The sequence below is a fragment of the Sciurus carolinensis genome, chromosome 10 (assembly GCF_902686445.1).
Source record: "Sciurus carolinensis chromosome 10, mSciCar1.2, whole genome shotgun sequence".
Taxonomy (NCBI): domain Eukaryota; kingdom Metazoa; phylum Chordata; class Mammalia; order Rodentia; family Sciuridae; genus Sciurus; species Sciurus carolinensis.
In genome coordinates, this window is record NC_062222.1 from 137,367,483 (window position 1) to 137,384,223 (window position 16,741).

The 16,741-nt window shown below is 53.2% G+C and overlaps 1 protein-coding gene across 3 annotated transcripts in view; it reads right to left on the bottom strand.

Moving 5' to 3' along the window:
- Positions 1-16,741, bottom strand: part of Afap1 (actin filament associated protein 1) — a 134,846-nt gene that overhangs the window by 47,689 nt on the left and 70,416 nt on the right. For all 3 annotated transcript variants that reach the window (XM_047566840.1, XM_047566841.1, XM_047566842.1), the window contains 2 exons: positions 12,288-12,499; positions 8,391-8,570 (listed from right to left, as the gene is read on the bottom strand). In XM_047566840.1, the coding sequence (XP_047422796.1) occupies positions 8,391-8,570; positions 12,288-12,499 (392 nt within the window). The remainder of the gene's footprint in view (positions 1-8,390; positions 8,571-12,287; positions 12,500-16,741) is intronic.

Genomic DNA, 16,741 nt, shown 5'->3' on the forward strand with positions numbered 1-16,741 from the left:
GCTCAGAAAATGATTCTGGGCTAGCCTTGGAGAGCCGGAGTCACCAGCCTGTGGGTCACCATGCTGGCATGAGGGGCCTTCGTGGCACCTGTTGGTTTCTCCATCACTATGAAGCTCATGCCATGTCCAGGCGTGGCGCAGTCATGGGGACACATGGTGAAAGAGACAACAAGGACACAGTGCCGTGTAACTTACACGTTCCTGTCTCTGCCAAGTCAGCAGACAACTCTTACAAAATGCTGTCTGCTCTTTCTGGATCTAGGCTATAATGTGAGTCAAACCCGAGCTGTTTCTGGGCAAAAAGAAATGCCAGTCCCCGATATCTGAGCTGTGCTCTGCAGTCAGCCTCAACAGATGTCTCCCAACGCCCGCAGCTCGCACCGGAGCTGGACTTGGCCCAGGGGCTGACAAGACAGGACGGTGTTTCCAGACATTCTGCTGCTCAGCTGTCTCCTGAGAAAACACACCGGGTGCTGTCCACACTCGAGACGGAGAAGAGAAGACAACGAAGAAGCAGTCCAGAGGGCTCGCTGCAGGGCTCCTCCTGGTGAATCCTGAGGTGTCAGCGGCACCTAGGGTGATGCTCTGTGCCACCTACTGCACCATGAAAGGTCTTTATCCCGCCCTGACACCTGATATCAAATCCTCATCGGACAAGACACATTTTTACTTGATTTAAAGACAAGACTCCTTTCTCTAGGGAAAGAGCTCCTGAGTTGCGCCAAACCAGAGCCAAACCCAGCTCTATGCATGCAAGGCTGAGGCGCTCAATCTGAGCCTTGCTCTCCTCATCTAGAACAGGCACAAGATGACACCCCAGGCAGCTGGGACCTCAGCTCTTTCCCAGTCACAGCTCCAAACAAAGGAAGCCAGATTTCAACTATGTACACAAACCTGAACCTGACAAGTTTTCCATTTGCTAAAAAGTTGTGCTCCAAAACCAGAACCTGCAAAATCCTACAATCTCTGCAAAATCTTTTATACAAAGAAGACCTGTGTTCTGCCTCCTCTTGATTCTCTGATGGGGAGGGACATAGAAAGTCCTCAGCAGAACTGCTGCAGGATCCCGACCCCGAGAGGCGGGGTCCTCCCCCTGGGGGGCGTGCACCTCCTCCTAGCTAGATACAGCTCCTCTCTTAGGAGTCAGCCTCAGGCTCCACAGCTTGGGAGCCTCCCGGCCCCTCTCATAGTTTGCACGAGTGCCCCTCAAGGCCACATGCTACAGGCTGGTTCCTGGCCTCTGGTGCTCCTGAGAAGGGTGGACCTTTGGGAGGTCGGTCCTGGTGGGAGAAGTCAGGTCACTAGGCTGTGCCCCCTCAAGGGGACACTGGGACACTCTCATTCCCTCCCAGTTGCCCTGAGGCAAGCAGCTTCCTCCCCCGTGGGCTGTGGGCCGTGCCTGTCCACCTCAGCACAGGCCCAAAGGCAAAGGCAAAGAAGGCCACCTACCACGGCTGGGACCTCTTCAACCTGAGCCCAGGTGAACTTCTCCTCCTCTAGCTGCCTCCCGGAGGTCGCGCCCCCGAGGCCGCGCCTGCTCTTCCAGAGTGCGCAGCGGCCCGAGTCTCCGGGGCTCTGGCAGGGAGGGGCTCAGCTGTGCTCCCCAGGCAGTAATGCCGGCTTAAAGGGGAAAAATGAGGACTGAAAAACCAACTGGACTTGAGATTTTCTATGGGGAAAAGAAGGAAGGAAGGAAAAGCAAAAGGAATAGGCTGCCACCAAGCAAGTCGAGCCTGTGACAAAGTCCCCCGTCCTCTGCTCTGGTCTCTAGAATCTTCACAGGAGAAAACAGTGTTTTCTTTGGCACACACACACACATGCCCTGCCAGGCTGCCTCCTGGGGGTGCCCACTCCCCGGCACCCCAGCTCTCCCACACACAGGCCTGCTGTCCGGCAAAAGCAGCCAGGCTACGGAGCCAGTTCCCGCTGCAAGGCTTCCCGGAGGAGGCAACACGCAGGGCACACTGGCCACCGCACAGCCTTGGTCTCCAGCCACTCCTTCCTCTCCCAGCTGGAGCTGAAATTCCTTGCGGAGGGAACCACGTCTCCCACAGTGCGTGGGAAGGGGGAGGCGCAGGGCAGGACAGAGCCAGACATCAACTGGGGTGTTCCTGGCATCGCCAGACTTCTTCCCCAGAACCAACAGTGACCTTGTCCAGGACACAGGAGGCTGTGGGGAGGCCAAGAGGCAGAGCCCACCCTGCTCCCGAGGAGTGCATTAGTGGCAGAGGTCAGTCCTTGTCCCTGGCTCTCCACCCAGGGCCAAAGGCACCTGTAGGGTCGACTCAGAAGAAACAAACCAAGGCTGGCACTCAAGGCCTCAGAGGGCCATAAGCGAGCGCTTCACAGCATAGCCTTTTCCTATGAGAAGTCCGGTACATGTCTAAGAGAACTGCAGCCAACTCAAAATCACAGATCCTCCAAAAAACTAATTGTTATATGCTTTGTGGTATTTTTGTTTGCCTTTAACTTGAACCCTCTCCTCCAGAAACACAACCTCTGCACATTTTTTAAGGAAACCTGACCCCTCTCTTCTGGGAAGACTGGCTCTCCTCTTCTGTTTGACCTCTACACGATGGCTCCTGTGAGCAGCACTGGCACACGCACACACGCACACACGCACACGCACACAGCTGATCCTGGCAAGAACTGCTGCTGGTGGAGGAAGAGAGGCCTTGCGGTAATTCCTGGAGGGCAAGGCCAGCCGGCCTCGGGCCTGTGGTGCCTGACAGAAGCCTGTATGTCTTCATGAAAGGGTTCCTACTGCCACCTTAATGCTGCCTCAACACGTCCACGGCCTGGGTGGTGAGTGAGGCCGCGGCAGGACAGCAGCAGCCTGTGCTGAGGTGTTCACTGTGTGGCGCATCCTGCTGGCCCTGGGAGAGCGCACCAGGGACGTGAAGGGCTGGAACCAGCAACGCCCTATTTTCATACTCCAGCTGTTTATTATGTTTCTAAAGTGAATTGAAGCTGTTCTCATTCTACCTCTGAGAATGCCTCTAACATTACTTCCCCTCGACGCCCTCGACGGAACAGTGGGCGAGAGTGGGCTAGCCAAACACACAGAGCTGGAGCTTGCACAGCAGGGTGGCCTGCAGCCTCCAGCCGCCCGCTGTCCCTCACTCTTAGCCTTCCAGCTGGGTGGGGACGGGGGTCTAAACACCAATCCATCTGTCATAAAGATGTGGCCCTTATGAGGGGACGCAGAACTAGGAGGGTAGCATTGATTTATTTCATAAACTATCATTACAAAGTTTTAAATTGCTTTTTAAAAAACAAATTTGTACGGATACAGAAGATTTGAACATGACAGTTATAAGTTGTAATCTAGAAAAACATAGAGACCCGTAAAGCAAACAACCATCGAGGTCCTTGCAATCGGACAAGGAATGTGTACCAAACTGACCTTATGTACATTTCCAAGATATGAGATCATGCAAAATCTTAGACTACAACAGAATAGAGCCCTACGGACTTTGCTTTGCAGATCTGACAGAATTTACTGACTCTGTGTATGCAGATGCCACGCAATCGTATGCATTCCTACGATGACAACAGAATTAAATTAGAAATCTTAAAAAGACCATTTTTAAAAGCCACCAAATATTTGGAAAGTAGGTGATATATTCCAAAATAAACCATTAGTCCAACCGTGATGGAATCAGAACACATTTTGAACTACATGGTAGAAGCACAAGGCATCACAACGCCTCAGACACGGCTGGCTTCCGAGGGCCTGGAAGAGAGAAAAGGCCGAGCCCGGGAGCTGGGACTCCCAGTCAGCAGCCACAGGAGCGTCCAGCCGGGGCTTCGGAGAGCAAAGCCACACCACAGGCAAGGGGGTCCATGGGCCCCAAATTTTGTTATTGAGAGAACTAACAAAGCTGGTGCACTCCTGGGGAGATGACGAAGGGACAGGGAGGCTCTGGCTGTCCTGCCTCTGGTCACCACGGAGCAGCCAGTGACACCTCCAGTGGCCCCGACGACTGACCGAGGAAGAACGACGAGCTCGTCTGAGCAGCACGGGCACAAAGAAAGTCAAACGAGTGAGAGGTGAGGTGAAGAGCCCCACAGGCGCCCTGCCCCTGCCCGATGGTGGCAGAGGGGGGTGCCGCCCAGGGCAATGGGAGGACCAGCACAACCTCCGAGGCTGGCAGCACTGGCTTCAGCTTAAGGCGCCCACGGTCACCTGCCTGGCCACAGCTGCACACGGCCCAGCAGGAGCGGGTGGGGAGACGGCCCAAGCACGGAAATGCAGAGCTCTAACTGCGATAGAAATGCTCCAAGAGCCCATGGAAAGGCAGACGCCACGCACCAAGGAACGTGAGTTGCAGCAGACGAGCTGTTAAGAAGAAGAGAAAGGAAGATGCTAGAAAGGAAAGTAGGCTATGAGAGAAGGGCCGGAGAAGGCACTGGGCACTGGGAGAAGAGTGGTCACCAGGAGACAGGCAGCCAGACACACCCACCAAACACAGCAAGGGGTGCGGAAACAGAGTCCAAAGCTGTGGGAAAGCAAATGAACGCAGGCACAGAAGGGCTGCCAAGCAGCGGAGGGAAGAAACGGAGCAGAAAGAACGTCTGAAGAGATGATGGTCCAGACATCCCACACTAACAAAGACATCAGCCACAGAACCGACCTGGCGAACACCGACCAAGACAAAACGCAGGAGGGCCAGGCCTAGACCCCACACAGTCCTGCTCAGACCCCAGACCCCAGGCAGCTCGCACAGGGCCAGGGAGAGAAGACACCATGCTCAGAGGAATGGCTGCCCCCAGCAGCAGCGAAATCCTCAGGAGGTGACAAAAAAGGAAGGCACTCCCAGGCCTACTGAGCAGAAGGGCTTATTTCCAGATCTGCTCTACAAGAAACAGTGTTTTAAAATTTCACAGGAACATCTTTAGGGTGAAAAGACATGACACAGGATAGAGGCCAGAATCCGAGAAAGCGGGGAAGGGCACCACAGAGGGTGTGCTGGGCAGGGGCGGGGGGCCGTCTGTGAACAGCACAGGCCAGGACCTGGGCCCACGCTGCATGCACACAGGAACCCTGTGTGATCCTTGAGGATTCTGGCAAAACCACTGGAAAAGTCATCTCAACCACGTTCGTCTACTGCTGCCTGACCCAGGAGGGGCTCTGGAGTCCCCACTACGCCCCTATGTCCTTTGGGGTTCCTGAGCTGCACAGAGCTCCACACCATGTGTGAGCTGTGCTGCCCGCAGCCTTGCTACAATGCCAGCACACTTCCTTTCTGTGAGAAAAGAAGGAAGAGAAAAGGAAAACAGAAAAACTGGCAGGATCTCAGCAGTTTGCTAACACACTCTGTGGGCCCCAACACACTGTTGGTGGGAGGGGAAACTGCGGGACCCCAGAAGAGGGACCTGGCTGGATGTTAAGGTCACACAGCTGAACCCTGATGCAGCAGTTGCTCTTTCTGGGACTCAGCCTCTGGACAAGCGGGAGAGGAAAGGATGCACGCCAGGTGCTGTTCACTGCGGAGCTGTCTGTCACATCCAACGACTGAGACGGCCTGGCGTCCTGTCCGTTGAGACGCATGCCGCCCAGCAGGAAGAGGAAGTGCTCTGTCCTCTGCGTGGCAAACAGCTACGAGACCTCAAGTGGAAGAAACAGAGAGGGGAAGGGACTGAATCTGCATTTCTGCCTCCCGCACAAGCGCAGAGACCCTGCAGACAAAACCACGGCGACCTCCTGCGTGGCTGGCGGCAGACGGCACAAGCCGCAGCAGGACCTGGAGGAACCTCGTGTGCTGAGCATGCGCATCCTGCCCAGAGCTTCCCACGAGGCGCCCAGCCCAGGGAGGCGCGGACGTGTGACGCCAGGGATGCTCCACAGAGCTCCTGCCCTCGAGGGCGGCTGAGACAGTTCAGAGTGGCAAGAGCCCTGCAGGACATGTGCAGTGAGGAGCCACTGAGGTGAAAGTCTAGAACTGGCTCAGCCTCTCCAAGTGACAGTGGTCCCGGGAAGCATGCCCAGCACCCAAAGCCAGCAAACTCAGGATGGAAGCTCCTTCTATGGAAGGGGGGAGAGCTCAGTTCTTCCTGTCGCAGTCTGGACCTCAAAACAATATAAATGACACAAAGTGAAACGAGCTTTAGGTCCCTCATGAATCTGAAAATATGGGAACTCTGTTTTCAGAGTCTCCAGGTGGTTCGAAACGTTGGCAATCTAATGACTGTTCCCAGGAGGAACTGAACTAGACCATCTCATGGCTCTGCCAGCCCAAAATAATCAGTCCTGCAGCTCCTTTGTCACCTGGCTTTCACTTCTAGTCGGGGCTTCTTAGGTACTATTATATGGTATATAATGGCACAAACATTACACAGAGTAACTGGCCAATTTAAACTCTTTAGAAACAGATCATCTGTCCTTTCAAAAATTACCAGCAAATACTAAAATAAAAATTCTTGCAATTAACTTACATTCATGAATGGGTCCTCATTCTGTAATGAGTTAAGTGCCTCTGGCTACAAGCACCTCGCAGCTGGGGAAGCAGGAGGCAGCATTGTTTCCCTCCCTCAGCATCTTGGAAAGTGCTGTTTTGACTGTCAGCTGCCCAGTGACTCTCCAGATGATGGTGTCAGACTGAGAGCAGTAAGAAGCAGTAAGAAGGGGCCATCCCTCAGCATGCATGAGACACTTAAACTGCAAGAACAAGGGAAAGGAGGAGAATGCTCAGGGTTTCTCTGCCCTCCACCCAAGGGCAGTCGAGGCGCCAGGAGTGGGAACACACGAAAAAGCCAAGCCATCACAACCTATGCTCCAGACTCGCACCACAAACCTAGGAAGACACGGGGAATCTTCAGGACCTCCAGCTCAGCAACGTCTTCTTACGTGAGACACAAAAAACAAAAGGAGGAACGAAGTGCTCACAGCTGCTGTGACGAGCGTGAACTCTGAAATGAGATGCCAGTCAAAGAAGCTGGTCCAGGAGCCACATCACTTCCCATGAAAGGCTGTGAGCAGACAACACCAGAGCCAGGAGGGCTGAGGGGCGGGCACACGTGCCGGAGGGCACCGAGCCCTCTTCGAGTGAACTGGACCGTGGCGGTGGTTGCATGACTGTGAAATACTGCAACACCACTGGACTGGACTGGGTTCAAAGGGTGAATCTGGCATGTGAACTCCCCTTCAATAAAGTTGGGAAAGTTATTTCTATAATTTTTTCCAAATAAAATGACCAGCATAAGCATCAAATAGCCTGGCACACAAGATGACAAAGAACACGCACTACAGCAAACACAAGAGACAAAACCACAGTCAAAACCAGTCCGCTACATCTATGGAGATGAAGCCAAACAACCATTTCTAAAAGAAACTCAGAACTGTACGTGATACTTATCACTTGAGAAAGAAACAAATGCAAATTCTAGAATGGAAAACCACCACTATGAACTAAGCGAGCTCCCTCAAAAGCACAAGTTAGGATTCTAACCCCCAAGGGGATGGTGTCAGGACTTCTGGGAGGTGGCTCGGTCACAGGGTGGTGCCTCATGGGTGGCATCAGTGCCCTGATAAGAGGTTCCAAAGAGTTGCCTTGCCCTTGTCACCATGTGAGGGTGCAGGGAGAAGACAGCTCTCCATTACAAAGCAGCCCTCACTAGATGCCAAAACTGCGGCACCCTGGTCTTGACTTCCCGGCTCCAGAGCTGCAGAGGGAAGGCTGAGTGAAAGAGGACAGTCACAGATAGTCTCATTGAGTAGGAGCCCGCCTATTTATTTATTTTTGTTGTTTATAACTCACCTAACCTATGTTATTTCATCAAAGTGGCCTAAACAGACTAAGGTAACTACCATGATCAAAACTAGGAACACAGTAAACAAAACAAATTTAACAGCAGATTAAAAACTGCCAAAGAGAAAAATATTGAATTGGAAAGTAGCAGGAAAAAATAAGCCAGACTAAAGAAGAAGAAAAAAGGACAGTAAATACAAAGAAAGGATAAGAAGTAAAGTTGAGATAATCTAACAAACTTAAACATTGTCTCAGGGAAGGAGGGAATGGGGCAAAACTGTAGTTTAGGAAAAGTTCTGAACAATTTTTCCCAAAAGAAGACAACCCACCAATTTAAGAAGCCTAGCATATATCAAGCAGAATAAACAAAAAGAATCCATATCCAGACACCATAAAGCGAAACTACAGAAAATAAAAGAGAACTCCTTAGGGGCAGCCTCCAAATGGGGACAGATGGACTCCTTCAGATGGGGGCCAGATGAAAAGGGGTCAGGATCACCTAGCGCATCCAGCTGTCAGAGACGGAACTATTCCGCTTGATTCATGCTGCCTATGCTTGAAAAGCTACTAACTAAAATAAAACAGGATCTAGGAAGAGATCTGGAAGGAAAATAGCTCAGAATCCCAAAGGCAGCCTACCTTCAGCCACTGCTCAGCCTGCTCCTTGCTCTGGACCGCGAGAACGAGGGGGTCAGTGCCTTGTTGGGTGATTTTCAGCTCATGCTTCTTCTTTTTGCTGTCTTTCGGGATATATGTAATGTTGCAGCCATGGAGAGGCAGTTCCATCTGAGGCTGCTGGTCCTTGGAACTTTTATAGCACTGCATTCAACACAGAAAACATTGAAACTGTAAGAAAGCCTGAAGAGAAACCCGATAAAACCCAGCACAAGGAACCACAAGGACAGGCAGGCTTCGGGAGGCCTGACCCAAAGTGGACGTGATCAGTGGCTGCAGACTAGCAGGTGTCCAACACACCGTGCCACTCCACATGGGCTCCTGTGTCTACCTATTAACCCAGCAAAAATTTAATAAGCATCCAGAACATGGTTCAGCAGGAAATAGGATGGAGCCTATGTTCTAGTGGATTTTCTTCACTAAGTGAATATATTTATATAAATAAAACATATCGAACACTTAGATTTACATGAATAATACATATATAAAGTATACTCTCAGATTTGCTGCCACAGAAAAGCCCTGACCTGGGGCCACAGTCTGAAGATGTGGATACCTATGGCCTGTGTGGCGTGGCCATGGCCATCCCCTTCTGAAAGGCAGGCAAGTCGCTCTAGTAAGGGCATGAACACCAGTGCCTGGAGTTACCAGGCAGCTCTGCCCACACAACCAGCGTCCACTCCAAGTCCACTGCGAGAATGGACTCCCACAGCTCCTGCCTACTCTCCGTCTGTAACAGAATCAAAACCCTGACCGCAGCCTCCGTCTGCCCCCTGTTTAACTGTAGTTCTCAGAGCCAAAAGCATCACTCTTAATGGGAATCCACAGTCCCAGAGGTCAGACATCTGGGTCCTCGCTCTGTTACTAATGTAATCAGGTCCCAGGAAGTTTCTTTTCTGAGTTCACATCCTTATTGGCAAAATGTGTTCTGCCATTGCTAGTACTGATTAAAGTACATGAATCATCAGCAGCAATGGCACCTGCTACCAGGCACTGAGTGCTCATGTCACAAGAGGCATCTCATACAAATTGTCACAGCTGTATGTGCTGCAGATTAGGAACCTGAGGTGAGCTGGGTAACTCCCCCAAACAGGGCAACTGAAGAGTGGCAGACAGGACTCCAGGCCACAGGGTAGGAGGGCAGGGCCTGTGTCGTGGTCCCACAGCATCTGCTGGTGAGGAATCAACGAGCAGACCCGACTTTCAGAGCAGTTTCTAGAGTCATTCCTGGTTTACAGTCCTGAATCCATGACTCTGGGACTCCACATAAAGAAGAAGGCCACTTTAAAAACCTTCAAGTGAGGACACCCTGCCTCAAGATGGGAAGAAAGAAGCCCTCCAAACCGGCTAACCTCAGGCTGCTGTGGTTGTTCACCATTTAGCAGATTTTTTTCACTCTGAATAAATGCAAAACAAGATGTGACAGCAAACTACCACCACTGTGGAAGGAATCAGGGTCTACAGTCTGTATTTTCCTGTAAGTTAATGTCTCACAGTGTTCAGTCGTCAGCAACGTGACAAAAGCAGCCTAGAGTGGCAGGGTGGCCCGGGAAGGCTGCTCTGGAACAGGATGCTACCACGCTGACCCCAAGAGCAGCACGGCTGCCCTGGAACAGGACACTACCACGCTGACCCTGAGAGCGACACGGCTGCTCTGGAACAGGACACTACCATGCTGACCCCGAGAGCGACACGGCTGCTCTGGAACAGGACACTACCACGCTGACCCTGAGAGCGACACGGCTGCCCTGGAACAGGACACTACCACGCTGACCCTGAGAGCGACACGGCTGCCCTGGAACAGGACACTACCACGCTGACCCCGAGAGCGACACGGCTGCCCTGGAACAGGACACTACCACGCTGACCCCGAGAGCAACACAGCTGGGCGCCAAGGGTGGAGCTGGACCTGGCAGAGAAGCAATGCAGTTCAGATATGAGGTCTCAGGGACCGGGGGACCTGGGAGCAGGAAGGCCCTGCTGCAGCTGCCCCAAGGCTGGTCTGCACACTGACGCTGCACGCAGACCCCAGGGAGGACACATGACCTTGGGCTAGAGGACCCCTTCTAAGGAGGCTCAGTGACCCTCCCAGCTCATCGGGAAACAAGCGTTTTAGTTCTGAAGGGGGTTCTGGGTGTACTCCAGCGGCCACCCAAGAGTCACCTGGGCAGAGGTCCTCAGTTCCAGAGGAAGCCTCACAAAGCGCTGCAGGTGTATGCGTGGGACGACAGGAGAAGACGCCAGGGAGGGACACCCCATTCTGCTCACAGCCCTCAGTACTGGTTACATCTAGAAACCACGTGCTTTTATCCTCGTGGCAGCTTTTTAATGTCAACAGGGTCATCTGAGTAGCTGGATCGTAGGTTATTTCCGAATGGAAAAAAGCTTCCTAATAAAAATAATAATTCTGGGCTGGAATTGTGGCTCAGTGGAAGAGCGCTTGCCTAGCATGTGTGAGGCACTGGGGTCATCCCCAGTACCACATATAAATAAATAAAATAAAGGTCGATCAACAACTAAAAAAATTATTAAAAAACAACAACCAATTCTGATCTTACATTTTATCAAAGACCACGCTCTGCCCTGCTTCTCCATTCATTTCTTCTTTAACTTTTATAACTATGCTCTAGGGCAGTGAGTACCATCCCAGCATGGAGAGGGAAACTTGTGGAAGACAAACTGGCAGAGGAGGCAGGGAAGGAGAAGGACAGTGGAGAGGTAAGGGAGGGGACCAGGGGCCAGGACCCCCAGCTGCTAACCCCAGGTGACTGCGAGGCTCTGCACCATGCCAAAGCTTCTCCCTTGGCTGAGAGCTGACCGTGTATCCCTGTGACACCCACACTCTGCAGCTCCTGGTCAGATCACAACAAGAACCACGTTAGTCCTGCTTCTTTCTTGCTCTGAAATTCCCAAGGGCAGCATTTTTGGCACAGTCTAAATCTGGGAGAAATTCAGGCCACACATGTGGAAAAATATGTACCCTCAGTGTTAAAAAAAATAAACAAAAATATACACTGTCCTAAGAATCTAAGAAAATAAGACTCTCATAATTCGCAGTTAAAATTTTGGTTAAAAAAAAGGATCATCTGTTCCACTAAAGATGAAACACAAATTCCCAGGTTATCTGTTTTAATGACACACCTTTGAGTGATAGTTTTCCCCAAGTTTAATTTTCAAGCAAAACCAAAGGTAAAAATGTACTCTATAGTTCATAACTCTGATCAGGAAGGGAGGGAGGGAGGGAGAGAGAGAAGATCCAGGAGCAGGGAGTGAGCAGGAGAAACACCCCGTTCTTGAAGGCCCCCTTCCTCACGGAGCCCCAGGGATACACAGGCAAGGGATCTGTACATTCCACCCTGCTTCTGGGCGCTCACTCCATCACTCTGCTCTGCTGCTCTGGTTAAAAAAAAAAAAAAAAAAAAAAAAAAAAAAAAACTTGGCCCTAAGCGTTCCAGAAGAATTTCCTCTCCTGCACCTCCCCTCCAGCCTCCTACGGCTCCCCACCCCACTGCCATGACCTGGCTTTGAGGAATCCACTGACTCACTGCAAATGAGAAGATCCATCTTGCAACCTCTGGCAAGTCAACCAGAAGACTTGCAACCTCTGGCAAGTCACAAACTGTGCCTTTCCACTGACACAAACCACAGGCACAGCCCAGCACAGGAGCAGCTCCATCCACAGAAAGGGTAGCCCTGAAGACAAGCGAACCAGGCGTGGCTCCGGGCCCTTCTGGCCGGGCGCTGGCCGGCGGCTCCTGGCGCTCACTGAGCCAGAGCGCCTGCCTCCCACAGGCTGGTGTCAAAGCGCACTGGGCCCCTGTGCCCTCTGGCTCTACAGGGCAGCTGACCGGAGCACCTCACCAGCAGCTTGGCATCCTTGATGACACACAGCAACTTGGTCCACTGGCCGAAGCGCTTCTTGCGCAGCAGGAAGGCACAGATCTTGGCATCCTTCACCAGGTCCATGGAGGCCTCCTCCGAGGGCCACTGGTGCCGGGCCTTCTTCCCCTTCCCGTCCTCCTCCTCTTCATCATAGGACTCGTAGGAGCTGCTCATCGCATCCGAGTCATAATCTGCAGGGACGAAGCAGAGTAAGGGGATCGACCTTGAAGTCATTCACCTCGGGCTCAGAGCACATCATTTATTTCTAATAGCTGAAGAATTTCATGGGAAAGAAGCGTTTGCCTCTTAAGAAAAAAATAACTCTCAAGAGTCCAGCAGCGGAAGCTTAACACAAGGTTTCAAACTGAAGTGTTCCAACTCCTCTCTCTAAAACCACCTCTACGCTGTCCCCTTGGGTTCAGCGCTGGCCAGCAGGCCCCAGCCTCCCCGCAACCTGGCCCGCACCTGGATGGTAAAGGCCTCAGTCTGCACGCCTTCTTGCCACTGACCTCACCACATGCACAGACCCCTGGACTTTCAGGGGCCAACCGAAAGCTGCATCTCCCTGGAGTCACCCTCGGAACCATATGGGAATTTTCCCCACCCTTCCAGCGGAGTTCCCCCATTCAGCAACACTAACACTCAGACCAGGGTTGGTTTCAGGTTCGCAAATATATCATGCTGTCCCTCACCTCGGGGCCTCTGCTGTGCCTCTGCACCCTCTGGCCTTTGCCTGGGTGAGTGTGCTTATCTTCAGGACTTAACTCACAGATGCCTCCTCCTGCAAGCCCTCCCTGAATACCAAAGGTGGGTGCTAGGCACTAGCCTGTAACCCCCAAAATCCATGTGCTGAAGTTTTAATTCTCATGTGACTGCATCTGGAGACAGGACTTTTAGGTAGCAATCAAGGTCAAATGCTGTCAGAGGGCATGATCCTACTCCAACAGGACTGGTCTCATAAGAGGAGGAGGAGAGAGATCTCAGTGCCGTCCTGCCACACGAGGGCGCAGTGACAAGCCAGCACCCACAGGCTAGGAAGAGGTCCACGCCAGAACCCACCCAGTCGGCCCTCCGTTCTCGGAATTCCCACCTCCAGAACTGCACTCTGGTGAATGGCATTTTGCTCCGGCAGCCTGAGCCAAACTGGGCCAAATGCTCCCTTTTCCACACCTGACCCAGACGCTTCAGGTCACACACCTGCTGCACACACCTGTCTCCCACCTCAGGCTGGACATCCTGGGAGAAGGGAGACCCTCTTGGTGGATGTGATATCCCCCGAACCTAAGAAGTACCTGGCACTGGGCGAGTGCAGAAGGAAGCACTGTTAGGTGACTCTGAATCACGCCGGAGGGACGGGGCTCACCCGTGTTCAGCACACACCTGTGACTGTGGCTACTAACCAGCACTCAGCCACACTGGGGGTGAGCTGTGTGAGGCAGCGACTGACTCATTTTTGAGAACCTTCGACCCCTGGAATCTCCTGGAACACGTTCACTGTTCAAAGCATATTTGAAGTACGGACACCGGAATGCAGAGTGGACGACAGCTGTGGGCAGCACAAGGTCACGACAGACCCTCCGCACACCGTCAGGGCAGGGGCAGGAGAGCACTCAGAGGCCACGCTTGCAGTTCAGTTTCCTGCAGAGTCGATACTGGGGCAAACGGGAAGATGCGCAGTCGAAGGTGAACTGTCAGTGGTGAAATGAGCCAAGCAGGATGTGAGGCCAGAGCTCGGACTGCCGAGTAACCCTGGCAACAGCCCTGGGTGAAAGGCGAGGCGAGGCCCGCGGGAGGCGCCTACAACTCTGGGGACAAGAGATGCTGAGAGCCTGCCGCCAGGTGCCGAGGAAACGGGACCGAGGGCTTGGTGGTCGCTGTGGGCAAGAATGGGCTGAGCAGAGTGGACGGCCCTCTGGCGCGGCCTCCCGTTCACCCTCCCCGGGCAGGAGGGGTTTCTCCTCACTCTTCCATTCCCACCACCACAGGCACGCCAGAGCTTACCCATCAGCCGCTCTCACGTGGCAGCACGGGGACCACCACGCTGACAGCTGTCAAAGCCAGCTCCCTGTGTGCTCGCCACACGGAGCCCTCAGCAGCTGGTGGCTCATGGCCACTGCGTGCAGACCACGGCTGCACATCACCACCCACGTGCCCACAGGCTGGAGGGGCGGATGCTGATCTAGTGCGACCCATGTTGTCACAAACAGGGGCTGGGAACCACGTGTGCAGGACACAGGAAGAGAGGGCTTCTCATCCAGACCAGAGACAAGAGGTGGCCAACAGAGGGAAGCTGAAGGAGGAGGGAGAGGCTGAGCGGAGCACTGTGGGCCTGACCCTCTCAGTAGTCTCCCAGGGGCAGCGAGAGGCTGGGTCAAGGCCACCTGTGCCACCGCCTGAAGTGACCAGGGTGGGAGGGCTTCTGGGGTGGTGGGGTTCTGCCCCTGACCTGGGAGTGGTCGCACACGCAGTTCGCCTATGGGAATCTCTGGTTGTATATTCAGACTTTATGCCCTTTTGATAAATAGATTGTATTTTCCAACATAAGGCTTTTACAACACCCCTGGGTGAGAACACGGCGCGTGGAGGGAAGCGACGAGCATGAAAGTGAGCACGGGTCGGGGCAGGCAGAGGCGCGAGCCCTGCTGTGGGCCAAGCAGATCGGAATGGCGGTGGGCGTGATCACAAGGTTAGTTTGGAATCCATGAATCCCTCAGAGCTCAGCTCATTTTCCTGGACCAGCAGTTCAATAAACACTTACTGAGCACGTGAAGAGAAGAACTAGGGAATGGACTCATGGCACACGAGAGAACTCCCCTACTGCACTCCCTCAGTGAGGGGCATCCCCTCCACTCAGGCTGGCACGCAGGAGCTGAGGGACAGCTGCGAAGGTTCAGGAGCCTGCTCCAGACTGGAAGGGTCCTCACTCGTCCTCCCAGCCGCAGGAGAAGGGGACAACTGGGTCGTATTTGGAGAAAAGAAAGAAAGATGCCCAAAGGTAAGTAATCTGTCCCGGACTACACCCTGACGAACGGCAGCTGAAACAGGAAGCAGGCCTCCTGATTTTAAACTGAAAAAGTAAACTACATCTCCAGGAGCCTGTCTCATCTCTGGGAATGGGCTGAGGTTGACAGTTAAAAAAAAGACAATAAGTTCATTGTCCTGCCTTCTGAGAGCAAAACTGAGTCATTTCTAGACAAACTCAGCCAAGCTAGCAGGAAACAAAGAGCAGCTGGGAGTAATGGAGCCTCAGGGAGAATCAGCCCAGCAGGCACCCCAGCCATTGCCCAATGGCAAGAACGCCGTCCCCTTACTTCCTCACCCAGCAGGCTGTATGGTGTCCAGCACTTAGACAGTGGCTCAGGTCCAAGGAGCCATCCATGGGGCTCTGTGCCACCCTGGAAGGTAAGGAACACTCTGAAACCACTAAGGAAGACACAGATTGGGGAAGGAGGGCAAAGAGTTACTGACAGCCTCCTGGTCCAGTGGTGCAGGGCTCAGGTACCACAGAAACATGGTGGGGAGGGCTGCGTTTGAAGGCCACATCGGAGGCTTGGCACCCCATGTGGATGTCTGCACTTCATATGGGATGCTCCAATAAGCTACTATCTTTGAAGATAAAACTCCCAACCCAGAAAAAAGTATCAGGAAAGCAATGGCAATGTGCACCCCTGGCACCCCTGGCGATCAGAAACCAGGAACCCTCGCTGCTGAGGTTGCATGGCACCCTGGCTTTCCAAGGCTATCCCTCCCTCCCTCCCTCAGATCACCCACGCACTTGCCCTCGACCCCTCCTTCAGAGCCACACAAACTGCAGACAGAGGGCCAGTGAGGAGCAAACCCTGGCATCCTCTCCTCCATGTCCATCCCCAAGGAAGCAGGACACCAGCGGCAGGCTCACTGTGACACACTGGCATTAGCTGAGCAGTGCCAGAGCCACCAGGCCTCTCTTGGCTTCTGACCTTGCTTTATGAAGAGAAGGGAGAGTGAGAGTCGGAGCAGAAAAGGGTGGCTTCCCACGCAGCAGCAGGTGGTTATGGTTCTGAAGAGTATCTCCAAGGCCATGTATTAAAGGCTAGTCCCCAGGGTGGCACAACAGAGGTGGAGACTGGTGGGAGCTTCGGGTCGCAGGGGTGTGCCCTGGAAGGGCTGTGGGACCCTGCCTCTGTGCCCTAGCCATGGTCGTGCATGCCCGCCATGATGTGCTTCCCTTGCCAGAGGCCAAAGTGGTAGGGCCACTTGCTGCTGAACGGGAGCCTCCAGAACTGTGAGCCAAACAGCCCTGCTCTGTCAGTTGCCTTGGAAACTCCGTCAGCCACGGGAAGCTAACGAAGACAGCTTTCACTTCTGTTGCATTTCAAGAATTCTGAGCACAAAGTTGGGTACGGTGTGAGGCATTTCACACACACATAAAGATGGAACTGAAACTGGGCATG